This window comes from Mesoplodon mirus (assembly GCF_964341445.2).
Source record: "Mesoplodon mirus genome assembly, chromosome: 5".
Lineage (NCBI taxonomy): Eukaryota > Metazoa > Chordata > Mammalia > Artiodactyla > Ziphiidae > Mesoplodon > Mesoplodon mirus.
The window spans coordinates 155,169,498-155,195,857 of record NC_138980.1 but is presented as its reverse complement, the minus strand read 5'-3'; the positions used below and the strand labels follow the sequence as shown (position 1 = coordinate 155,195,857).

At 37.7% G+C, this 26,360-nt stretch overlaps 1 protein-coding gene across 1 annotated transcript in view; it reads left to right on the top strand.

Annotated features, from left to right (window-relative positions):
• The window catches only part of SPEF2 (sperm flagellar 2), a gene marked incomplete at its 5' end in the record, with an annotated part of 163,657 nt that overhangs the window by 12,441 nt on the left and 124,856 nt on the right, over positions 1–26,360 (top strand). The window contains 5 exons of the mRNA XM_082623316.1: positions 5,792–6,044; positions 9,873–10,013; positions 11,513–11,577; positions 16,412–16,598; positions 24,500–24,688. Of these exons, the coding sequence (XP_082479442.1) occupies positions 5,792–6,044; positions 9,873–10,013; positions 11,513–11,577; positions 16,412–16,598; positions 24,500–24,688 (835 nt within the window). The remainder of the gene's footprint in view (positions 1–5,791; positions 6,045–9,872; positions 10,014–11,512; positions 11,578–16,411; positions 16,599–24,499; positions 24,689–26,360) is intronic.

Sequence of the window (26,360 nt, the reverse complement as noted above, 5' to 3'; positions counted from 1 at the left end):
ATCACTGCCTTAGGTAGCTGTGATCTTAAACAATTACCACTGATTGTTTTTCACTAATACCCTGGGAATAAGTCTTTTTTCAGTGATTGAGCTCTAAAAAATATCAAATAATGACAATGTCCTGAGGATAGGACTTTTTGAGAAGGTTTAAACCTGTTTGTCCTCTCTGATGGCTGCTAGGCTGCTGGTTTTTACAGCTTCTATTGTTGCAAGGCTACTGTAGAGCTGGGGAGAAGGAAATGGGAATAGTGCAAGTTAAAACGATCAAAAGCTCTCTGTTTTAACTGAGATTAAGTTTTTTCTTAAATAAATGTTTCTTAGATTGTTATAAGCCTTTGGATAATTTCTGGAGTTATGAAAAAGTTGATTTTCATAATTTTTGGCAGTTTTATTATTGCCTTTATGGAGGAATGGATTTTTGGAGGTCCTTGCTCTACCATTCCTGACATCCTGCTCCATCTCCATGTTTTAACCTAATATTTCCCACTCAAGTATTTCTTAGTTTTTGGTTGCTTGGAATGGTAGGCTTCCATTGAGCAGTACCTATGTTGCAAGACTTTAAGGCCAAAGAATCTGGTACCTCCATTCTAGAGGTGAGTCATTCTTTCACAATCCAGATTATGCTAGTTGTACAGGTAATAATAGTATAATACAAGAGGCGTCATGGATTGGAAATACATTTTCATAACAAATAAGCCTCTGTTGCTAATCCCAGACAATTCCTTAAGCTTCTAGGGTACTGGGTAACATTCTAATCCATACCCTACACCCCATGTCTCACATCTCTTCCTCAAGGGCAAGGGATACACGGTCCTTCACAGCTTAGCCCCAACTGCCTCCTCTGCCTGAGCTCCTAGCCCTGTGCCCACTCTGCTTCTACCTTAATTTCCTCCCCTCCAGTGGAAGCCAGGATCAGCCTCTAAGGTATAAGATTTCCAGGGTATAAGATTTTACCTACCTGGTAAAAGTCTATGCCCTTCTTTTCTCCTTTTGCTTTCTCACAAGTTCTCATATGACCAGATTGATTTGTGATGGTCTGCATGTAACCAGGTTTCCAATCCTTTTTTGTTGTTGTTGCTTATTATCCCTTTATGAAAGTTATAAAGTTATCTTGTACATTTACTTATTATAACACTGGTCACTTTGTTGTCAGTTTCTTTTTTTGTGTCTCTTTCACGTTGCACATTGTACATTCAAGTGCCTTAAAGTTATGGGTATGAGTTATTTTTCTTTGGATCCCCAGGGCCATCACAGGCCTGGCACATGTTTTTTGAATTAATGAATGGCTGCATATCCTGATAAATCCTTCATTTAGACACCTTGTTTGAACTTCTCTGTAGGCAGATAGAGCTCTACACCCACATTTTTAAGTGTGGTTTCCCCATCAGCTTAATAAACTTTAGATATTCCAGTTTCTGTTTCTCAAGGCCTGTCTTACAAAATGCTTCCCTGTGTGACCCTCATCCACCTTTCCAGCTGCATTTTCCACTGGTCTGGAGCCCTAACATAAACTGCTTTGGTCCACAAACATGTCATGTGTTTTTTTATGCCTTGCAACTTTGCATATTAACATTCGTCCTTTACTTCCACCATGAGAAACTTTTATTCATCCTTAAGATCCAGCTAAAAATCCACCCCTTCTCTAAACTGTGTTTGGTCCCCTAGCAGATTTAATTTTCTTTTCCTCTTTGTTTTCTTTTTTTTCTCTTTGTTTTAATAACACTTTGGACATCCCTTTTTTTATCACATTAAGTTATAATTGTTTATTTATATCTCAGTTCTTATCAGAGTTACTGCCATGTGAAGGAGCCCAAATAATGTTTGATAATGAATATATGAATGTTTACTCCTTAACTAGATTGCAAAGTTGCATAGTATGTTTATTCTCTGTGCTCCAGGCATTGTCCCTGGACCATAGCAGGCACACAATAATGTTTCTCTATTAAATAAATGAATGATTTCAGAAAGTATATCTGGTTCAGTACAGAAAACTTAAAGAACCATACTGATCAGATCATGCATGCAGTATTTCACGTGTACTAAGTTGGCTCTTGTTAGCCAGGCCATAGAAGGCCTTTGTGTGAAATGGAAATAGGGACCCCATATGGATGGAGGTAACCGTGAAGACACAGGTCTTAGTGAACAGAGAGACCTCTGTGCAAAGAAAAAGAAGCCCCTTTTTGGATAAAACAACCACATGCCAGGTATTGCCCTGCCCCTGCACAAGTGTGTGCCCTGAATATTATCATGTGTAGCAGTCCTGCCTTTCACTCACTGCAAAGAACTCACTTTCTGTTCCACTGAGTCATTACTTTTCTTAACATGGGGAGAGGGACCTACTTGTCCTGACAACCAAATACTATCCATCTTTAGTTCCTGGAACAACCCACATTTTTTCCAGGGCACATGGTATTTTAAAGAAGGCAAGAATTAGTAAATCTGTGGATATGATCTTTGTAATAGTGTATTTAGTGGGGAAAATGACCCTTCTTTGTAAAGCCTGGTTTTTAGACAGCTAGTTAGTGCCAGAGCTCATGATTTGGGGATTTTTGTGTAATATTTTCTAGGATCTTTAGTCTAAAATGTTAACAGTAAACTAAATCTATGTTGCTAATAATTTGAAGTTATTTGCTTTGGGAATTACTTAATCCTAAGAATAACTCATCTAACTCTGAAAGAATTCTGTTTTGGGATATCTTTAGTCCATCTCAGAGGGTGAAAAATGAGCAGATTAGTTAAAAGAATAAAAAGTAAAGGAACATGGATATCCCTTGGGAGGGCAGCTTCTAATTACCTTGTGAGATGTATTCCCTCACCAGGTGGCAAGGAGGAGAGGAGATTGGTAATCCCTTGGCAAATAAGGACTGCAATTAGAGAGGGAGAAGACTTTTCCCAGAATACACTCCTTATCCCCTCAGGGGTCATCATTTACATCATATGCTATGTCTTCAGAGCAAAGATGTCCCAGTGGATTCTCTGGGTTCAAAAACAACTGTTGATTATCATGTTATACTGAGTGAGCATATACTGTAACAAGAGTGGACTCCACCAATTTACACACCAGTTATATTCCCAAAATTTTGGTTGGAAATTTAGAGTATATATTAGAAGCTTCCGGGGGAAATACTATTACACCTGGACACTTTGGCCAGACTGCAAAAGCCATTTTAAAGCCTACTGTGTCACTGAACCATAGTGTTAGCAGGCTACTCTGAATTCTGGGGGTTGCACAACACAAGAAAGAGGAGGGGAAGTGTTCTTCACTTTTATTGGGTACAGGGCTAAATTTTGATAAAATTTGGAAATGAATAGTGTTTGTTTTTAGATTCTCCCTCCTGAATTATGGTGCCTCTAACCTCTGAAGCCCAAGGTTATGACCCAGGCAAAATCTCTGAAAAGTGGTTCTCAGGCCATATCTTTCCAAGTAAGTGTAGTGGACAAGGCATACAGGGCTCCTAGGATAAGAAGGACATGAAAGGATGAACTGTGATGGAAGATCAAAAGGGGATGCCAGGTGCCCATCCAAGGAATGTGAACACAGGTCTTTGATTTGACCATCCTCTGTCACAATAAGACTCTTCAAAACATGGTCTGCTGTACCCTAATCATTTTAGTCCAGTGTTTGTTATCTCAAACTGTAAGGTCATTTGTGGGGGAAAAAATTGCAAAACTGGACATGACATGAGAAGACCTAAAGAAATGCTTTACCCTTTTTGTTGATAAGATTACCTTGTAGCATTCCTTATCTCTTCTTATCCCCTCTAAGATCTGTTTCTCTTTATCAATTTAAAATATTTCATTCAAAGTTTGGTTGATGTGGTATGCCACACTAAATATACTTAACCAAATAGAGGAAATAGGACGATAAGTTACACCACAGAACTGGAAAAGGAATTCAGTGTCTTGTGTCACTACATTTGTTGACAGTGGCCTTTCTGTGATACTGGCTCCTTATTTATATTTAGAAATCATTCCTATATTTCCCCAGATCCACCTCCTTGTCAGCTAACAGTCACTTTTAGAATAGATTTTAGGAGGTTCACAAATACCAGCAAATGGTATACACATTTTGTATATCTGCATGAATGTGTGTTTTCTTTCCTGTGGAAAAAGTTTCATAGCTCTCATCAGATTTCCAAAGGATGGTATATGTGATTTAAAAAAAAAATGTTTAGAACCACTGCTTGAGAGCTATCTCTTGAGAAATAATATACTAGGAACAGTATATAAAGTTTAAGAAGTGCTAATTGGGCTTCCCTGGTGGCTCAGTGGTTAAGAATCCGCTTGCCAGTGCAGGGAACACAGATTTGATCCCTGGCCCGGGAGGATCCCACATGCCTTGGAGCAACTAAGCCCATGCGCCATAATTACTGAGCCTGTGCTCCAGAGTCCACGAGCCACAACTACTGAGCCCACGTGCAACAACTACTGAAGTTTGCATGCCTAGAACCTGTGCTCCGCAGCAAGAGAAGCCCATGCACCGCAATGAAGAGTAGCCCCCACTCGCTGCAACTAGAGAAAGCCTGCACGCAGCAACAAAGACCCAATGCAGCCAAAAATAAATAAATTAATTAAATTTTAAAAAGAAGTGCTAAGTGATCTCTTTCAGCTTCTAAACATTCATTTGAGGTCATTAAAGGTCATTGTATCTTCCCCAAATAATATTATAGTGCAAAATGAAGTTATTGAGTGAGTAACCCTATAATATTAGAAATTCCACCAACTCCCTCTGTTCTAAAGTATCATCTTTTTTCAGGGAGAGGATGTGACTTTGACTTATATTTAAGTATTCAGTGTATTTTTTCCATCAAAGAATGTCACTGAGTTTTTGGAAGTTAAAGTAAGGAGAAAATAGACCAGTGGTTAAAACTGACATTTGCATACAGTTTGATCACAGAGAGGCCCAAAAGTTGGAATTGCATCTAACATCTTTTTCATTCTTTCTGCCACTGGATGCATAGGCTTACTGACAGCCCTAGGTCCTTTGAGACCTCTATTACAACAGTTACATCAATTTATCACTACTTGTTATTCATCTGTTTTCCCACTATGAACTCCTAAAGGGCAGGGTGTCATCTTTGTAAGACTTTAATAAATTTATAAAAATTTATTAAATTAAATAAATTATTGGCATAGTTGAGAGAGTAAATTAATAAATGAATTAATGAATTTCTTCTAAAATGTGAGCCTAATTTGATAATAGGTGATTCAATAATACATATATTTTAGAAAGTCTTTAGCGATTCTTGAAGAAGTAATATGAAGTGTACAGTGAAGATTACATAACTAATTTAGTTGTATAGCTAATGTTATTTAATTAAATATTTCTGATAATACCTGAGGGGATTACTGTGAGAGTTGTCACTGCAACTGAAAATAAGGTTATTTTCAGGTTCTAGTAATGACATCACTTAAAGAAATGGACATTTAAATTGCAATTTTGTCTTCTGGGTAAAATATTTTTCAAAACAATAGTTAAGTTTTTCCATTTAGAAGAAGGCATTTAGTTATGTTTTTGTACTGACTTCTTGCAGAAATTCTAGCATCTATTTAAGTAGAAGAGTATATGAAATTAATGGGTTTTAGTTTAGCCACTCAAGAGAAATAAATGCATGGAGTTAGGGCAATACACAAAATCTCAATGTATCTACATGATTAAGTGGTTTTAGAGAGAATTGGTATATTTAAAAGAACATGGGATAATTCATAATATGGGATCATGGTAATACCTCTGATATTTGTTGTTTGCTTTATTTCAGTGTCTAATTATGTAAAATATTTTAATGCCTAGGATTTCAAGTGCCAAACTTAATAATTTTTCTCGCTTGGAGCCCACACTTCACCTTCTGGGTGTGCAGTTTGATCAGAATGTGGCCCACAATATCATCACAGAAAAGCCTGGGGTGGCCACGAAACTCTTATATCAATTGTACATTGCTCTCCAGAGAAAAAAGAAAGGTGTGCTGACTGGAGTGGAAATGCAAACCATGCAATGCCTGACAAATACAAAAGTTCAAAACGTGAAAAGCAAGACTTTTCAAGATGTAAGTACATAAAGAAACATTATAAGCATATCACAATATAAAGCTTGGTAAAGGAACACAGCAGTGATGTTGCATTCTCAAAGAAGCCCCATCAGGCATATATGTCCCTGATGTATGTTACTGACCATATTTGGGTTTTATTTTATATTAAGATTTTCAATTCATTTATCCATTTTTGATGCCTCTCTCTATCCTATCCACCACTTGCCAATAACTTATCAATTGTTTGCTCCTAATTCCCAGTGCTTTTTATGCCTGCTCCTCTCTTTCCATTTCTACCCCTATCCTATCTGCTCAGACCTACTGCTGAGCTACTGCAGTAACCTACTAATGCAGCTTCCGATCTTCAGGCTTTCTACTGGAGGTTAATCAACCACTAGGTGAATTTGCCCTCAGTTCCACTTTTGTTAGTTTCTTCTGCTCAGAAACCTGCTAATTTACAAATAATCTTGTCACCAAATTAGACTAGCATCCAAGTTCTTTCACTAAAGAGTCTCATTCTGTCTTTCTAACTTTATTTCTTCATAACCCTCAGCATAAAGTCTTTCTTCTACATTTATTGGCAGCCTGTCCTTGAATAGGACTTGTATATTTCTGCTCTTCCCTCTCTACCACCCAAGCTCACCCTTCTCCTCTCTCCGCTTCCCCCAAACTTTCCTCCATCTACTCTGTGCAGCCTTCCCAGTATACATGGACTCTTTCTGTGGAGCTCGTAGGGCACAGGTAATTGTTACTCTTTGGTGTTAACCTCCTCTCACTAATAGTACTGACTAACTTTCATTATTTATCTGTCATATGGCCTCACAAGATTTTTAGTTCCTCAAGTTCGAGAAATATGCCTAGTACGATGCTTTCAACACTGCAAATACTCATTAAGTGTCTCTTGATTATTTGATACAACTCTTTAGTTGACAAATCTCTGTAGTTCCTGTGCTGTTTCCTTATGATAAGTGAAGGCCATTAACTTTTCCTGGTCTGTAGGATAATGGGGAGTACTGTACTGATGCAATGCACAAAAATAAATGAAAATAATTGAATTTTAAAATTTAATTTGAAGCAACAATGACAATAAATGTGAGAGCTACTTCCACTTTTAGATTTGTCTACTCCTGGTGGACATCCTTATGAGTCTGGTAGCAGAATGAACTCAGCACCCACAGAGAGCTAGAAATTAGATTAGGCTGAAAGTCAATAACTTAGTATCTCCTCCTGCTTCCTTCATGTGCAAGCTGGTTAACTTTGGGTCAGTCCCTGGAACAGTCTCAATCTCACTTTTTCCAAGTGTAAAAACAAGGATGTTTATCTCTACCTGCCTGAGAGTTAGGTTTTTTGGTAAGTTCAAGAAAAACAATATATAAGAAAATTCTTTGTAAAATATAAAACAGTAAGTGTAAACAAGTGCTGTGGAGCTGAGTCCAAACAAAAATCCATTGGATTTAATGTTGGCCACGGTGACTTTCCAAAGTCAGTTACTCATTTATTGAACAAAGATCTGTTGGGCTCCTACTTTATGTCAGGCACTCACACTGTGAGTAGTACAGGAAAAAATCCAATTCTCTTAGAGCTTACATTTTGGGGAGAGAAAAATGTTTCAGCAGAGTGGTGTGGATTGCAGTGGAGATGAGGAAGAATGGAGCATTCTTTCAAGACACGTGGAGATAAAGGAGAAGAGAGAATAACAGTAGCTGCAGGAAAGAAACTCAACAGAAGTGTGAGATTATTTGTTCATTTTATGGACATGGAGACTGGGACAACTTGACAATTGAGAAAAAGATTCAGTGGCAGGTGATGAGTGGTGTGAGGACCCAAGTGGAAGGAGACCCTCTGGGGAAGAAAAGAGGAAGAATGAATCAATGGTTCAGATGAAGGAGGAGATATCTTATGAAAAAAGCAGAGATGCCTTTTTCTTTGATATAGGTGGAGGAAGATGCAGGTGTCTATTACATATTAATATCAATAATGATGAAAATTTATTGAACATACATAGTGAGATGCCAGGCCCTGTTCCAGGTGCTTTATGTATATTATCTCATTTGACCTTCACAACCATCTTATGAGATAGGTACTTTTATTATTCCCATTTTACAGATGATGAAACTGGGAGAGATTAGGTAACTTGCTCAACTTCATGAAGCTAGTAGGTAGTAGAGCTAAACCTCAAACATAGGCACGCTGACTCCACACATTTAACAGCAGGCTATTTGATGGCTCAATGGATATTTCCTGGGCTGGGGGGAAATAGAATTAAGTTGAAGAAAAAAAAAATATATATATATATGTTGAAGTGGGGTGGTAGGATGTTGAAGGACCTTACATGTTCATTGCCACTGTGAAGATGGAGGCCAGGACATTTTTAACAGTGAAAAGAGCAGGGGTGTGTGTAAGTGCTTAAAGACAGCTCACAGGGCCTTAACTGATCTTCTGAGTAAGTGTCAGTATCTACTGAGGCAGTTTTAGAAAAGAAGGACCAAGAATGGTTTGAGCAATGGTACCATTTTAAAAAATGATTTTGTAAGTCATCAGCTTCTAAGTAGATTACTTTCGAATATAAAAGTTTTAGTTAAATACGTTAGCCATTGCTCTGTGTCCCACTTCACAATCATCACTGAGAGTTCATTTTCTTTTACTATTGTACCCTACTTGCCAGTGGCCTAGAAGTTTTCATTATTTCTTCACTTTTTACTAGGAAGTGGCTTAAGTAATGGAAAGAATCTAGCTTCTTATATTATCTCTTTTATGTTGAAATTGGCTTTATAAATTATTTTTATGTATTTGTAAGGATACAAATACCATTCATTGAAAATTAAACTCAGGGCAAAAAGTTTAATTATAAAAGCATACATGAGACTTTTGTAAGAAAACATTCAAATCATGCATTTTTATTGTCCTTACATCAATTAAGGGTATGAGTGATTGGTATGGGACATCAACAGTAGTAATTCGTAGAAATTTTAGCCATCAACACTAGTAATTCATAGAAATTTTATTTTGAAGGCAAATTTTATGTGTGCTTATAATGACAATATACTCTTTTTTCTCTAATAATGGAACCTTCTTGAAATGCTTTCTTCATTTAGAGACATAGAAACCTGATACCACGTCAAACTGATTTCAATCTGATGCATGTTACACATAGGTTTCAAGAAAGATATAAACACACGAATGAAGATCTTGTCCACATGCATTTTGAGAAACTTGAAAAATTTCAAAAACTCCAAGAAAAACAAAGATCTTTTAAAATCTAAAAGGTTTTATCGAACAATTTTTCCAGAAACTCATTAGTGCATAGTATATTGTTTGCCACTTATGTCTATATTACGCAATGCATAAGCATGAATCCAGCCCGAGTTGCCAGTTCCTGGTACAGGCCTCATGCTCTGCCTGCTCTCACCTTTCTCTCCTTCACTTTTCCCCTTTCTCTGCCTCCACCGTTGCTGATGGTCGCATCTCCCTGTGGCTAAGAACTAGAACTGCCATTCTTTGGAACAGTGGGACAACTTGACCTCTTTTTAAGTTGTCTGGTAGAAATGAATGCTTCAGATGCTTTAGTGACATGGGGGAGGGTTGATATCCAGAATGAAAATACACACATTTGATCGGCATAATTTGGGGATTCCAAAATTGTGTTTCAATATCATACTTTTCAAAATAAGTTATATTGACACATGCTTCCTAACGTTACACAGTTGTAACACCCAGTCCATTGGTTAATTGCTGAGTTCTGAAAATTTCAATGGAAATTTGTGTATCTGTGTACCTGTGAGTGTATAACATTGCATATTATTCTGATGAACTGAATAACTAAACTAATGTGTATGGGATATTTAGCAACGCTTGAGCAGAAGACGACAAAATGAAATAATGGCTAAAATCCAAGCAGCTATCATACAGATTCCTAAACCCACATCAAACCGTATTCTGAAAGCACTTGACACTCAAAAAATGTTGAAAAAGAAAAAAGAGGCAGAGGTAAGTGATAACCCTTTAATAATCTGTTGTGTTTATCTTAATGAAAGGATGATCTTCCCCTAAAACATATAGCGACTTCCCTGAACTCCCTACTTCCTTTTCAAATTACTTCTGGTATTGTCCCTTCTCATTTAAAACTCCTCCACCATATGCATATCCAATCCATTTTATAGTTATTTGTTCAGAAACAGAGAATGTAGCTTTAGGACAGGGATGGCAAATTCTATTAAATGACAGAACCTGTGTGGCTCCTGTGTTGTGGATTCTGTGGTCACTAACAAACTATGCCAGAGTGGGTGCTGTTGTAATGGGTCATGATACCCATGGGTACAACAGGGGCCAGTCCAGGTACCCATACCATGCATGTGCCATTCTTACTATTTGCTTTTCCTCAATACCTCCTCCCCATGCTACACTGTCTTTCTATGAAACCTAGAAATGTTAAGTACCTTGCTTGCTCTCATCATATTTAAATTTAAGATACTTACATTATTGATATTTTACTAGACCATACCAGCTGTCACTCATTCCAATAGGATATAATCTCATTATATTTCACAAGGGAACAATACTACATTTTGATACTAATTCCTGCAATCTACACCGTATACTGCTATAATGATTGTTAGGGATATTCTCTCCCTTAAGAAAAAAGATTAATAACTACCATTTATTGATCATCTGCTATATGCCAGGCTGTGGGTTGGGCACTTCACATCATCTTCAATTTGTAAATAATTCTCTAAGTAGGGTATTATTTTCCCCATTTTTTAGATAAGGAAACTGAGACTCAGAAAACTGACATGTTTTACCCAAGTACACAATGCTGTTAAAGCAGAGATTGAGAGGTCTCTCTGATTTCTAAATCCATTGCATTTTATATTAATTCACTTTTTTTTAATATTAAAAAATCCTATAGTTAGATTCTAAAAAGTACTACCCACAGAGGCTTTTTTTCTGACCCCATTTTAGTAAAAGTATTTAATTCTCATGTTTCCCTGAGTTGATTAAAGCTTATTAATAAGGATTTGCCGTAGGCAGAGGATTAGCTAAAATTAATTTTCAGAGAGCAAATTAATAGTGTAAGTAAGGTTGCACAACCTTAAATGTTTAAAACACTCAAGACAACTTTAAAGAAATATTTATGTCCAAAAAAATGCTTATTCTCATTTAAAAGAATTGTAATTAACAATGCATGTCCTGACTGTTTGATAATCTTTATTCTCATTAAATGCCCTTTGATATACTGTCAGAGCTAGACTTGTGAACTGAATGGTTCGGGTTAGGCAATTTTCACCTTCTTTTAGATATATTTAGCCTAGTCTAAAAGTAACAAATCAGAATAGAAAAATATTCTAGAATGTAGCTTTTCAGATCTTGCTTCCTAATTAGCTTGAATTAGTAATGCATGTCACTTTATAAGTTTGAATGAATGTGGTAAATGAAAATTTTCAATGCTTTTTTAGAGGTGAAAAACTGATAATGAATTTCCTTTAAAGGATGTGGCCAATGAGATTAAGAAGTTTGAAGCATTAATAAAAAAGGATCTCCAAGCAAAAGAAAGGTAGGATGCAAATTATCTCAGTAATCACAAAACTGCATTCCGTTCTACTTTAACTTTTGAATATTTAGAAATAGTTTACCTGAAATAGCTGTTCCAAAGATGTTTTCACCTTCTAGAATCTTCATTAAGAGCGTATATTAAGGAAGATAAATGAGCTAAAATTCAGATTAGTTGTTCATTAACAATTTTTGTAAAATCAAAAGGGAAAGTGGCTATTATGAGATGTGAGGTTAATTTATTTTTCTATGTTATACTTACCCTTGTAAGTTCACACATACTTTTTAAACACTCACTAACATTTTTTCAAGTTACTATTAATTTACATTTGTCACAAAAAAGCCATTATTAGACTCTGGTTTGGTTGCCATCATGTTGCATCCTCAGCATTTAGCACAGGGACCAGCAGTAAAAAGTTGTTGAATGAGTTTGTTGACTGAATGTCACTAAAACAGTTCAATGAGTTCTTTACAGAAAGTGCCTGGTTAATGGGCTTCTTTTTCCTAAAGATAAAGATCTCCCCTTTTGTTTCCTATTAGGGGTCATTGCCTCACAGAAAATAATTGATTAGGGACTACACATATAGGAACAGCTTGAACTTCTCTGCATTTTTTTCATGGAAACTATCTAAACTCATTTATGTTTTATAGAATAGGAAATAAATCTCTTAAAGAAGAAAACTATACATGAATTATATACTTCAGTTCCATATTAATATTTTTGAGGAAAGGGAATAGAGTCAAGTGAGGAGGAATAAGAATAAACTAGAAGGAGAAGTGGTGAGGAAGTCAAGTGTGAAAGGAAAGTGAAGCAGAATGAAGAATGTATACATTACTTGCCTTTCCCCCTTCCCTCTGCAGAAACTCCTGATGCCCTACCCTGAGCCCTCCCCATATTCATCAGTGCTCACCTCACTCCTAAAGTAACCACAGCCCAAGCCTTACTCCCCCATGCAGCTGCCACATGACCCCCGCCACGCCCACCCTTGACCTTGGCCCATGAAACCACTCCACTTCTTCCAACTCTTTCACTCATCTCAGCAGCCACATGCTCTGGAGTGACAAACAGACGGTGTCCACCAGAATGACTATCTTAAAATATTGAAACACTCTGTTGCTTTTCGTGAATGGTATTCTCTGAAGCCCTGCAGCCCACCCCTTTCTTGGGACGCCTCGATTTCCACACAGTTTAGCAACCAGACTCAACACCAAGCACAACAGCATCTCCCAATCCCGGTACCAGCATCCATTCTGATTCCTTAGTGTCCTTGCCCTGTCCGTGGTTCAGTGTTTTAAAGATCCTTCCTGTACAAACATTCACCCTGATCCTCACTGCCTTCCCAACCCAACCTGAACCTAGGCCTCTCTATCAGTTACCTTAGAAACCCCGAAACCAGAGTGGGTTAAATTAGATGGATATTTACTTCTCTCTCCTGTAATATTAATAGAAATCAGAAGGTAAGCAGCCCAGGGCATGTGTTGCTGCTCCAAGGTCAACAAGGACTGAGCCTTCCTTTTAGTTCCACTGTCCTGATGTGTGGTTTCTGTCTTCAAAGTCACAGTCACAAATAAGAGATAGCTTCTGAGGCTCCAGCCATTTGGCCCACGTTCCAATATCAGGAAGGAGGAGAGGCAAAAAGTGGATATCCAATCTGAAATCGCTTCTTATACGAGCCTTCCCAGAAGCCTCATATAACATTTCTGCTTATGCCTTAGTCAGAATTCAGTCACGTGGCCATACCTAGCAGAATGGGAGGCTGGGAACTGTAGACTTTAACTGGGTAAGTTGTTTTCCTGAATAAAACCGTGGCTCTGTTTTGAGGGAAAAGGGAGGGAAATAGAAGTGTCTATCACAAGTCCTTTCTCTGCAGAAGCCTCCACTTGGTCTTGCCAGAGATTTACCGCTGCAGGCCCATGAGATATGGACATCCTCACTTCTTAGAGCAACAGGATACGGCCTGGGGCAGCTAGAGTCCCTAGTCTAGACCAGTCACCTGTGACTGTGAGAAGCCCCATCTGTGACTCCAAATCCCTTCCAGTACACTTCACAAAAGACATTTTTTTCTGATGCACACCCAAATAAAAAATGTTGAGAAGCACTGGTCTAGAGCAAACTTTTTTTTTTTTTTTTTTTTTCTTTTTGCGGTATGCGGGCCTCTCACTGTTGTGGCCTCTCCCGTTGCGGAGCACAGGCTCCGGACGCGCAGGCCCAGCGGCCATGGCTCACGGGCCCAGCCGCTCCGCGGCATATGGGATCCTCCCAGACCGGGGCACGAACCCGCATCCCCTGCATCGGCAGGCGGACTCTCAACCACTGCGCCACCAGGGAGGCCCTAGAGCAAACTTTTAAAGAAAAAAAACTATGGTACAATATGGCCTTTCTTAATCTCTGTTATTGACCACTGCTTCTTTAATTCATTCTGAATCCTTAGCTTAGAATCAAGCATGTTCTGGGCTTTTCCAGAAACTTCACACTACTTGATGACAGAGAGCACTAAAATCATCTCTTGGGTTGACCTTAGGAGCAATATCTACACCTGCCCCTTTCACAGCCTGCCTTTGAAAGACTTTCCCAGGGATGTCACTTCAAAGTCTATCTTTTCTCTTTTGTGAAAGAATGAAACAATGTCTCAGTGAGAACAATGCAAGAACAACCACTGCTGCTTTTTCCCAACATGAACTATTTCTTTATTTTTTGAGACAAATAATAAATGCCATCTGCTATTTGTTTCTTTAGCAGAGGCTGTTGGCTGCTGTAATCTGACATTTGGATTCATAAATTTACCTTAGTCTCCTTCTAGCAACTGCTTATATATATGCACAAATTTGGCCAAGGTTCCTATCACTAATAATTCATACACATACAATTATTAACTCCATGGAGGCCTGGCAAGCAAACAGATATAAAGAAAACATAATTATTGCCCTCAAGAAACCCACATCTCAGTAAAATGAATATTTATTCAAGTAAATATCATGTAGCTTTCTTCAGGCCTTAATTGGCATAAGACAGCAGATGGGTGTATGTGTGGATGGTTGGACAGACTGATTGATGAACAAAGAAGAACCAGTATCTTAAGTATATTGTTGGTGACACAAATACAGTGTTGAGAGAGCTATTAACCCATGCTCAGTCTGAGGCAAAATCTTTTAAACAACACATTTAAGTAAAAATATAGTAAAGATTTTGATGAAGGATCTGAAAAAGTTATGCCACAAAATTTTCATAAATACTTAATTGCACTAAATCTTAATAAATAAATAGGGTTAAAATTTGTCTTTGATCTTACTGAGGCTTTGTTAGCTACACAGTTTCTGCTCAGTGACTCTCAGTGACAGAATACAATCAAAGGTTGAGCCCCTGCTGATAAAATAACCAGAATTTCAATGTGTGATTTTTTAAGTTATATTACACTTGTACAGTGCTTCTCAGCATATTATTTGAAATTTAGCAGACATTAGCTACATGTCAGGACTATGAGGCACAGGTACACAGGAGAGTAAACTAGGATACTTTTCTTCTGTGCTCAGAGTTCAACTGGAAGCAGCAAATGTACAAATAATGAACTATAATAAAATATCCATACCGTAAATATGTGATTATTAAACAGAACTAATGATAATTTAAGAATTTTAATTCAACTATGTAAATGATTTTGATCTTTGATTTAATGAAACTGCATGGCCTCAGATTAAAAACAACATGTGTGATTATTCATTAAACATGAATTAGCTATGCTTTTATAAGAACACTTCTGTCTATATGAGAATTGATGCCTGTTTAATCCCTGCATGCCGTAATAATGTGTTCTTGTCTTTTGAATAAGATTATGTTACAGTTTAAACTGAACACATCAATAACTTATGACATTAAGAATAATAATTATTCATAATATTAAAAGTCATTATTTCTTGGCAAGTAACATTATATCTTATACCATTGTACTGTTGTATTCTTTTTATTTTTTAAAGAGTATGCAGATGAGAATTGATTATTTGAAACTTATGTACATAAAAATGTATCTTTTACTTTTAAAGGCAACTTTTGAATGAATCTATAAATTCTGTACTAAGCCACCATTTGCCTCACTAAATTGAGTGTGTTTGCTTTCTGTTGGTGAGACCACCAACTCTTCCTGATCTGTGAGTTCTGGACATGAGGTAGGACAAGAGCCCCAAGGTAGATTTTCTCACTTGGGTCTCCAGGACTTGGGCAAGAGGCTAGGTCAGACCCGTGGTGCAAGTCAACTCTCCACTGCTGAGCTTCTAGTAAGAGCTGGGCTGCTGCCCTAAGGAGTCGGAAAGTTACTGGGAGCTCACAGAGAAACTTGCATTCACATAGGTGAGAGGAGAGTTGTAGTGGACAGAACCATCCATGGAAGTACTCTCAGGGTCCTCACATTAGTGTACCTGGCCGACTCTTGTAGAAGTATGCCTTCCCTGACACTTGGGTTATCAATATTGCCTTACTCTTGACTCCAAGCCGGGGAGGCAGGAGGCCTAGAGCCAGCAGGAAGAAGAGGGAGAGAAATCCAGAATCTCTGGGCACAGTGAAGGTCATGAGAAGTAAAAGAGTAAGTAAGTAGGCTCCAGGCCTAGAAAGAAGGCTATGCTAAGGACCTCACAGATACAGAGTCCAGAAATGGGGTGAGGCAAATGGAATCTGTTGGTAAGCTGTGGATCTCACACTGAAGTTCTAATATTTGCTTCAATGCTTGTATTAATAAATGAACAGAGCATTCAAGGGAGCCGTCTCCAGAGGTCTTCCTCCACAGTCACAAGTAGTGGTGTGTGATTGAGTTATTTTTTAAAATTTAAATAAAAACTATTGTCCTTAGTGCGTCCAAGACTTCTTTAGATACAACAGGCCAGACAACTGCTGATTTGTTAAACACTTATTCGGATGATGACTACATTAAAAAAATCCAAAAGCGCCTCAAAGAAGATGCTTTTGCACGAGAGCAAAGGGAGAAAAGACGGCGGAGACTCTTAATGGACCAGTTAATAGCCCATGAAGCACAAGAGGTAAGATATTTAATTGTTGATTGAATAATAGTGCTGGAAGATTTTACAAAATGTAGTCTTTTTTACACACATTTGTGTATCTTATGTATGTATTATGTGCTACTCTGAATCAATGTCACATCCTCACATCATAACAGCAAATAACATTCAGAAAATAAATCTACATAAAACATTTACTAAAGAATCTAAAATCTGGTAATGGTTATACAGCATTGTGAATTTACTTAATTGTACATTGAATTGTACACTTAAAAATGAATTGAAATGGTAAATTTTATGTTATGCTTATTTTACCACAATAAAAAATACTGACATAATAGGAATCTAAAATCTATGTCAGTCATGTATATCTATTGTTACATTTAGAGATAAAAGGAAACTTTTCATCCCAGTTTTATTAGGTATAATTGACAAATAAAAATTGTATATATTTAAGATGTATAATGTGATGTTTTGATATATGAATACATTGTGAAATGATTACCATAATCAAACTAATTAACACACCCATCACCTCACCAAAAAAAAAAAAAGTTACCATTTTTGTGTGTGTATTTGGTGAGAATACTTCAGATCTATTTTTATAAGTTCAACTTTTTTAGATTCCACATTTAAGTGAGATCATGCAGTATTTGTCTTTCTATGTCTGGCTTATTTCATTTAACATAATGTCCTCCAAGTTCAAACATGTTGTCACAATTGACAGGATTTTCTTCTTTTTTAAGACTGACAGTATTCCATATATATACATACATATATGTGTGTATTTGTGTCTCACATTTTCTTTATCCATTTATCCATCAATGGACACTTATGTTGTTTCTATATCATGGCCATTGTGAATAGCGCTGCAGTGAACATGGGGGGTGTAAACAACTCTCTGAGATACTGATTTCGTTTCCTTTGGATATGTACCCAGAATTAGGATTGCTGGGTCATATGGTAGTTCTATTTCTAATTTTTCAAGTAAACACTATACATAGTGGCTGTACAAATTTACATTCCCACCAACAGTTTACAAGGATTCCCTTTTCACCACATTCTTGCCAACACTTGTTATCTCTTGCTTTTATTTTATATTTTTTGATAATAGCCATCTAACAGATATGAGGTGATATCTTATTTGGTTTTGATTTGCATTTCTCTGATGATTAGTATCGTTGATCATCTTTTCAAATACCTGTTGGCTATTTGTTTGTCTTCTTTTGGGAAATGTCTGTTCAGGTCCTTTGACCATTTTTTAAATTGGGTTATTTGGTGTTTGGCTATTGAGTTATTTGAATTCCTTACATATTTTGGATATTAACCAAAATGTATGGTTTGCAAATAGTAATTTCCCCCATTTTGTAGGTTGCCTCTTCACTCTTTCGATTGTCTCATTTTCTATGCAGAATTTCTAGCTAGATCAAATCCCACTTGTCTATTTTTACTTTTGTTGCCTGTATTTTTGGGGTCGTGTTAAAAAAATAATTGCCTAGACTAGTGTCAAGAAATGTTTTTCCCTATATTTGCTTCTAGAAGTATTATAGTTTTAGGTCTTATGTGTAAGTCTCTAATCCATTTTGAATTGATTTTTATATATGGTGTGAGATAAGGGTACAGTATCATTCTCCTGTATGTGGATATCCAGTTCTCCCAGCACCATTTGTTGTAGAGACTGTCCTTTCCCCATTGTATAGCCTTGGCATCCTTATTGAAGATCAATTGACTGTACACATGTAGATTTATTTCTGGGCTCTTTCTTCTCTTTCACTTGTCTATATGTCTGTTTTTATGTCAGTACCATACTGTTTTGAATACTGCATCTCTGTAATATATTTTGAAATCAGGAAGTGTCATGCCTACAGTTCTGTTCTTACTCAAGATTGCTTTGGCTCTCTGGAGTCTTTCGTGGCTCCATATGAATTTTAGTATTGTTTTTCTATTTCTGTAAAAAATGCCATTGGAATTTTGATAGGAATTGCATTGAATCTGTAGATCACTTTAGGTATTATGGGCATTTTAACATTATTAATTCTTCCAATCCAGGAACATGGGATATCTTTTCCATTTATTTGTGTCTTCTTCAATTCCTTTAATTAATGTTTTATAGTTTTCAGTGTGGATCTTTTGCCTCCTTGGTTGAATTTATTCTTAAATATTTTATTATTTTTGATGCTATTGTAAATGGGATTGTTTTTCAGATAGTTCATTGTTAGTGTGTAGGAATGCAAACGATTTTTATATGTTTATTTTGTATACTGAAACTACTGAATTTGTTTTTTGGTTCTGACATTTTTTTTAGTCAGTCTTTAGAGTTTTCTATATGTAAGATCATGTCATCTGCAAACAGAGACGTTTTACCTCTTCCTTTCTGATTTGGATGCTTTTTTTTTTCTCTTTCTTGCCAGTTTCCCTGGTTAGGACTTCCAGTACCAATAGAAGTGGTGAGAGTGGGCATACTTGTCTTACTTTTGATCTTAGAGGAATGGTGAAAATCTAAAAGCTTTTAGCATTATAGCTTTAGGTATGATGTTAACTGTGAGCTTATCATATATGACCTTTATTATGTTGAGTTACATTCCTTCTATACCTAATTTGTTGAGAATTTTTATCATGGAAGGTTACTGAATTGTTTCAAATGTTTCTTCTGTATCAATTGATATTATCAAAAATGGAACTTTTAAATGAAAACATGGAAAACTAGTTAGTCCTCTCAGTTTGATCTACTCCAGTGGTTCTCAAAGTGTGGTTCTTGGACCAACAACATGAGCATTGGCAGGAAACTTTTAGGAATGTGAATAATTAGGTCCCATCATCCATGTTAACAGGCCCTCTAGGTGATTTGATGCAGCTATAGATTGAGAATCACTGATCAACTCTTATGTTGAACACATATTTACTGAACCTCCTCTGTGCTCCGGGGACTTGCCCTAGTCCTGGGATACAATAGTGAACAAGAATAATGGGAAATCTGCTCTCACAGACCTTGCTGTTTGGGAGAGGATCTGTAAACAAGCAACTACATTGGAGTGTGGAGGTGCCATGAGGGTGATGGGAAGGACAGGCGACACATGGGAGGGAAGTCCAGCCCTGACCTGGTTCAGAGATGATTTCTGGAGGGGGATAGCACAGAAGCATGAGGAAGGGTCAGAGTTAGCTAATTGAAGGTGAGGGTGATTTTAGGGGGTGGGGATGGGGGTTAGTTTCCAGCAGAGGCCAAAATGGTGGAAGGTAAACTGTGTCTCTGGAGAGAATATCGTATGGAAAGGCTCAGGGCTTTTAGCAAACTAAATGTCATCAGGCAGGTGTCACCAGAGGTCAAATCATAATGGGCCTTGTAAGATATAAAGAGGCAAATAGGAGATTTTATCCTGAGTGCAAAGGGGAACAAGAATGACAAGGCTAGATTTGCCTTATAGAAAGATGGTTCTGGCTTTAGTTTTAAGAATAGATTACAGGAGGCCTAACCAAGTTATAGCTGTTGCTGTAATCCAGGTAAGAAACTATCCCCATTTAAATTTAGGGGAGCGGCAGTAGTGATGGAGAAAAGTGGCTTCAGGAGCTATTTTAGAAGTAAAATCAATGGGACTCACTGATTCATTAGACATGGGGGAGTGAAAACGTGGGATGAGGGGCTGAGTGTCTGGCTTGGGCAGCTGAGTGGATAGAGGAGTCATTTGCTGTGATACAGAAGACGGTAAGAGGAACGCACTTGGAAGAAGGTGATTTGAGTTGTTAAAGTAAATAGGACAAATCTGTATGACTGAGATGTGAAAGACCATTTGAAGATACTTCTTTTATTCACCTGACTACATCTGGTCTGCTCAGTGGTTCTGTTAGCTGAAGGGAGATCCAAGCTTCATGTAAATATGAAGAGGTGAAACTGTTTATCCATGCGGTCACTCCTTTCCTAGTGAAAAATTCAGAGAATAACTCTGCCATCTCTTTGTGCTAAAAGATTATTTCTTACTTCAGATTCACATATATTTTTACTCAGTCAGCTTGACAGTCACTCTTTTAATTAAAGAATTACAAATTATGAAAATTAGATGATTAAAAGTAGATTTAAAAATAACTACCTATTTCAAGTTTCATTAACTAGCAATGGGATTTTGAACACACATTTATTTTACAAAACAGTTGTGTGTTGGCTGCTAGGTTTTTTCTATTTTTCTGCTTAAAGTCCATGATTGATATTTACCTAGAAAGTGGGGTGAATGAATTCTTTCTAGCTTTCCTCACTTTCAACCAGAATGCTCTTAGCATTGATTTTTTAAGGCTCTAGCTGGAGATCTCTTCAGGGATCCAGCAACCTAAGAGACACTGAAGGAAGTCGGCGCTCTAACTAAAGATATTTCCACCAAGGGAGCTCATCTCTGTGCTGCTTCTTCTCTGTGTTTGGGGAAGCTGCTACATCTAGAACCAGGCTGGGTCATGCAGCAAGGGACCTCCGCTCCCACTGCTTCCTTCTCATTAAGTGTCCCCACTTCCCTGTGCCACTGACCCAATTGCCTCTGCTCCACAGTGGTGGAATGTGTGCCATGGTCTGCCTTCCCATCCATCCTCCTCTCCTCCAAAGAGAAAATGGTACTTGTCAGGATTAGCATTTCCTCTGCTTCCCTCAAGTATCTGCTGCTTTTTTGGAGCGTGACATGAATCTTGTGTCAGCCCTAGATACTTTGATTTGGCTCCATTTGCAGTGAATCTATCAGAAATGCCTCATAATATCTGCTCTAGCCTCCAAGTTGTTGCAGTCTCCCCCTGGAGTTTACAGACCCTTGTTTTATTTGGACTTATAAAGAGAGAGCCAGAGATCTGTGCTCAGGTTGCTATCTTGCCTAGCTATCCATAAAGAGATGTCATTATGTGAATGAAATGATGAGACTTAAGTTTAGAAGGATCACTTGAACGTTTTTAGAAGATAGATTCTGGAGAGGGATTGGGGGGAAGGCAAGGTAAGGGGAGGGGCTGATGTCCACTATGGGGTGTCAATGGGCAGTGTCAATAGGTACCGAATGGAGTAGACTGATTTAAAACCATACATAGGAGGCAAAATAGACTACTTCTTCAAGAGTTGTATTAGGGTGACAAGAGGAATGGAGTTAGGATGACCCTAACATTTTAGGTCACCAAGTCATAGGTTTATAGTGTCATCAATGGAGATGGGGAAATACTGGGGGAGGACCAGGTCCAAAGGGGGGTTACTGAGTTTAGTTTAGGACTTGAGTTTAAGTACTTCATAGGCATTTAAGTGAAGATTTTCAGACCATGAACTCTGCATGGCTCCCAACTGGTAGTGCGATCATTTGGCCAACATCTTAGCTTGTTCTTGGGATTCATTCCAGCACACCTATCTCTACCTTCCCAGAACCTTTTCTGGATTATTTCCTTGGAACTGGCATTTGAACACCAGACACGTCCCCCATCTCTTAACTAAAAGACCCTTGAATACTTAGCTTCCACATCTTTCCTGCCATGCTCCATTCCTCCAGGAGAACCACTCGGGCATCTTTAGAGAATTAAAGCAATGGTATGCACCAGAGTAAGCTCCTAGCTCCAACTCATGGGAAAGGCAGAGGTCTTGGCAATCAAATTGAGCATGTTTTGGATTGTGTATCTATAAGTCTTCCCCAAATATGATTAAATATACTGAAAAGAGAAATGTGACTTCTCTTATTTTCTATTTTGTTCATTGCAAATGTAGACTATTTCATCTATGTTAAGGGTTAAACAGACATCTGTAGGCTGCCCTAAGCACTTAACTGTAACATATTTTTCTATGAGAAAATGTGTCCCAAATTGTAATGAAACTTTGGGAAAAAGTATGTTTCTAAAACATGAACTACTTGTACAACGGAACAAAAAAAGAATCTTTTCCACTCAACTTTTGGTTGCAGGTCTTAATACACTTGATGGTTCTTTATACTGAAGCTTCATATACATAGCATTGACTCATCCATTCAACAGTAATTTCTCTTCTTTTCCTTTTTAATCATAATGTGTTGTCATCTAAGCAATAACCAAGACATATCTGACCAACCCAGTTCTTCATCAGGGTCAGAATGACCAGCTCTCAACAACCAAATTGCCTTGCCATGTAGATACAGACAAATATAGAATATATTCCAAATTCAATATAGAATTCACTTGGAATAATAAATCAAGGCTCTACTTTTTAAAAATATGGCTGTGACTATGCTTTATGTATCCCAAACCACCCCCAAAATGTGGTAGGCAGTTTGGGCTGGGCTCAGATGTATGCCTTTTGCTGGTCTTACATGGCTTCTCTCAGATATCTTTGGTTGGCTGGTGGGTTGGCTGAGGCTGGCTGACTTGGAAGAGTTTCATTAGTTCCAACTGAGAAGGCTGGTGTCTCTTTCTCTATGGTTTCTCATTTTCTAGCTGAGCAGAAACTGTGGCAAGGGTCGCAGGAGAATTAAGAAAGTCAGACAGCAAGTGTTTTGTTTTATTTTTGCTAATGTCCCATTGGTGAGTTCAAGTCAGAGGTCACCCCATACCCCATATTTAAGGAGTGAAGAAATAGATTCTACTTTTTGATGGGAATATTTGCAGGATAGCATTGGAGGCTGTGGATGAAGAAAACAAGAATCTGTGGCCATTTTTACATTCTGCCTCACCTCCACTATTGGACCTCAAAAGAAACAAATGATTAATATTAAAGCTTCTAGAATGTTGTAACTAGATGAGACATATGTTTCAAAGTTGTCCATGATTTTATTCTTATCTGATATATTAATAACAGAAAAAAATTCATATTTATTTTCAGTTGAATTGTATTTAATCTACACTTTTATATAATCCCCAAGTTCAAGTTTTGGTATTTTCCACAGAGTGTTATCGTTATTTGTATCTTGATTCTGAACATATATATAGTATTTCTCCCACAATCTGAAACAGTGTCACTAGTGACGCCAGATTTTCTTCCTGAACAATTCGATTGTTGAGTGTTAAATGGACAACCCCAATGTTTAGTTAGATGTTCTTCTAAATCTTCTCCCTGGAGAACTTTAATTATGGTCTCCTTCCACATGGTGTCTCTGTTTAGACAGACTGAGAGAGCTTGAAGATGCTTGGAGATCATCTTCTACCCAAACCCTTCATTTCCCCTGTCAAGAAATAGGCCTGGATAATCTGAGTTACTTGCCCAAGGCTGCAAGCCAGTTAATGGTACAGCTGGGGCTGCACTGGCAAGGGCCTCTGATTCCCAGTTTGATGCTTCTTCCACTGTTCACTGGTTCCCCTTCGGTTCTCTTAAAATAGCCAAGGGAGCCAAGAGAGTGCATCTAGTTTCTCTCTCAGGTTACAGCCACTCAGATTTTCTAAGATAAACTGTAGGTCATTTCCCCTTAGCCTGTTCTCCAATCTGCCCAATCTATCATGTAGGAATTGAGATGGCCCCCCTGGGAACTAAGCAGATCTGCTGTCCTCAGCCAGACAATGTCTGCATTTGTTTTAACAACTAGTATTTATGTTAAGGGCGCATATAGCCAAAAAACAAAACAAACAAACAAACAAACAAAAAGCGTGCATATAGCACAATTCCAAGTTTCTGAAAACATGCTTATAAATGGAGAATTACACCCTTTGTTTATAAAACCTTGAAAAAAATTACCTAATCTATTTTTTGATCTGATTTTAAAGGAAGTAATAATTCATCTAGAATAAGGAGTTGCAAAACCATGTGTTTCCGGAGACCAAAATTATACAACTGTCGGTGGAAATTTTCATTTTTATAACTCAATTTTTGCCATGTTCAAATTTAAATCAAATAGCAGAATATCAATTCTGCAGGTGAATACTATGCCTTTTACACATGGTTTACGTGTAGGCTTCTCAGCCCAGCGGGAAATGTGGACATCACCTTGACAAATGATTGGCTCTCGCAATGGTGTTTCCAGGAGGCTTATCGGGAGGAGCAGCTGATCAACCGGCTGATGCGACAGTCCCAGCAGGAGCGCAGGATCGCCGTGCAGCTCATGCACGTTCGGCACGAAAAGGAAGTTTTACGGCAAAACAGAATTTTCAGAGAAAAACAATATGAGGAAAGACGGCTTAAAGATTTCCAGGATGCTCTCGATCGAGAAGCGGTAAACAATATATCCCTTAAAAATCCTCCTAAGTTTACTTTTGATCCTTCCTACCAAGTCAAGGTAAACAAGGCTGCGTTTAGATGCTAATCATTTAATGAGTTAATTTTTTGTATGATCTCTCTATTTCCTCCCCATTTTTATCTTTGTACAACTGCACTGCATCTACATACTATACTCTCTCCCTTTAGTCTTGATTCTACAAATATTTAATGCTCACCCTCAGTCCTTATGTCCACATCTCTCTGGTCATTTCTGTTGTCTGAAGCTCTCCAGTAGATTCCTCAAGAACAGCTCATGGGAACAATATTCCCTGAGTGCTTGCCTATTGATAACAGTATGTGCCTTTTATACTCATCAGTTTTGTTGTATATAAAATCCTTAGTTCACATTTTCTTTCCTTGAATATCTTAAATACATTATTCCATTTTCTTCAGGTAGAAAGTGTGCTGTCAAAAAAACTGAATGATAATCTAAATTTTGTTTCCTTGAGTCATTACTCTTGTTTCCTAGAAGCATAAAGGACTTTCTTTTTCTTTAAAGTCCACTAAGTTCACTGGAATGTTATTGGTGTTCATTATTCTAAGTGAATACTATTTTCAGGCAGTGAGAGCACTTTCAAGCTGCCTCCTTTTTATAAGACACCATTAGTCTTGGATAAGCAATTCCTTGCTTTCTGGTAAAACAAGATTTCCCAGGCCCATACTGTACTATTCCATCCTCAGAATTAGAACAGGCCATTTTTCTAGAGTACCCTGGTTCATTGTAGTTGAGAATGGTTACAGAAGCCAAGATGTGGGTGCCAGGTATGCTCTTGGCCACCACGGTATCATTGTGTCTAGGCCCTTTATAACTCTGAAAATCAAATTATCTAATCTTTTAGTTATTTGATATGTTAACATTTTCCTTATCTTTATATGTACAGTTCTAATAACCAAAATAGATTTTATCAAGGGATTTATATGAATCACTTCTTGTCTTGTTCCTCTTGGGGTGGTTTCACATTTATTCAGTCTGTTAAGCCAGATTTGATTGAAGAAGTATAAAGCTCATGTGAGTGGCATTTTAGATAGCCTGTCTTTACTGTCATAAAATATTCACAAAACCAGGCTGAGCAGAAGAGAAAACCTTACAGAAAATAGGAAGGCAATGCTTTATTTATCAGCATCATGGTTTCCACTGTGATATTCCATGAAAGTGGAACACATTTTTTGCCAAAATTATGCAATTTTGAGAAATGTCATTTGGAAAGTACAGTATTCTCCAGAGTCAGGAAAATGGTGTTTTTGCCTCTGTAGAACAGACAAAGTCAAAGCGTTAGGAGGAGAGCGGGGAGCCATACGCCATGAATTTGACCTGCATGATCTCAAGTGTCTTTAATAGCTGAATTATCTGGATAATTGTTTCATCTCTCTTTTTTGACAAGAGTAAACTTGAATGGATTGAGTGGCATTTGCTTACATTAGAAATAAGTGCCTGTTTGCTAAATACGTTTGCTTCACAAGCCCAGTTAATTCAGTGCAAAATAGTAAAGCACCGGTCTCAGAGCAGGACTGATCTCACTGTGATGAGAAGCATGACCTGTTCTTTCCTTACCTGGGCTTGGACTCACTTCAGAGGATTGGGACACTTGGTCTGCTAGAGCCTCAGAGGCCAGAATTTTGAGGCTCTG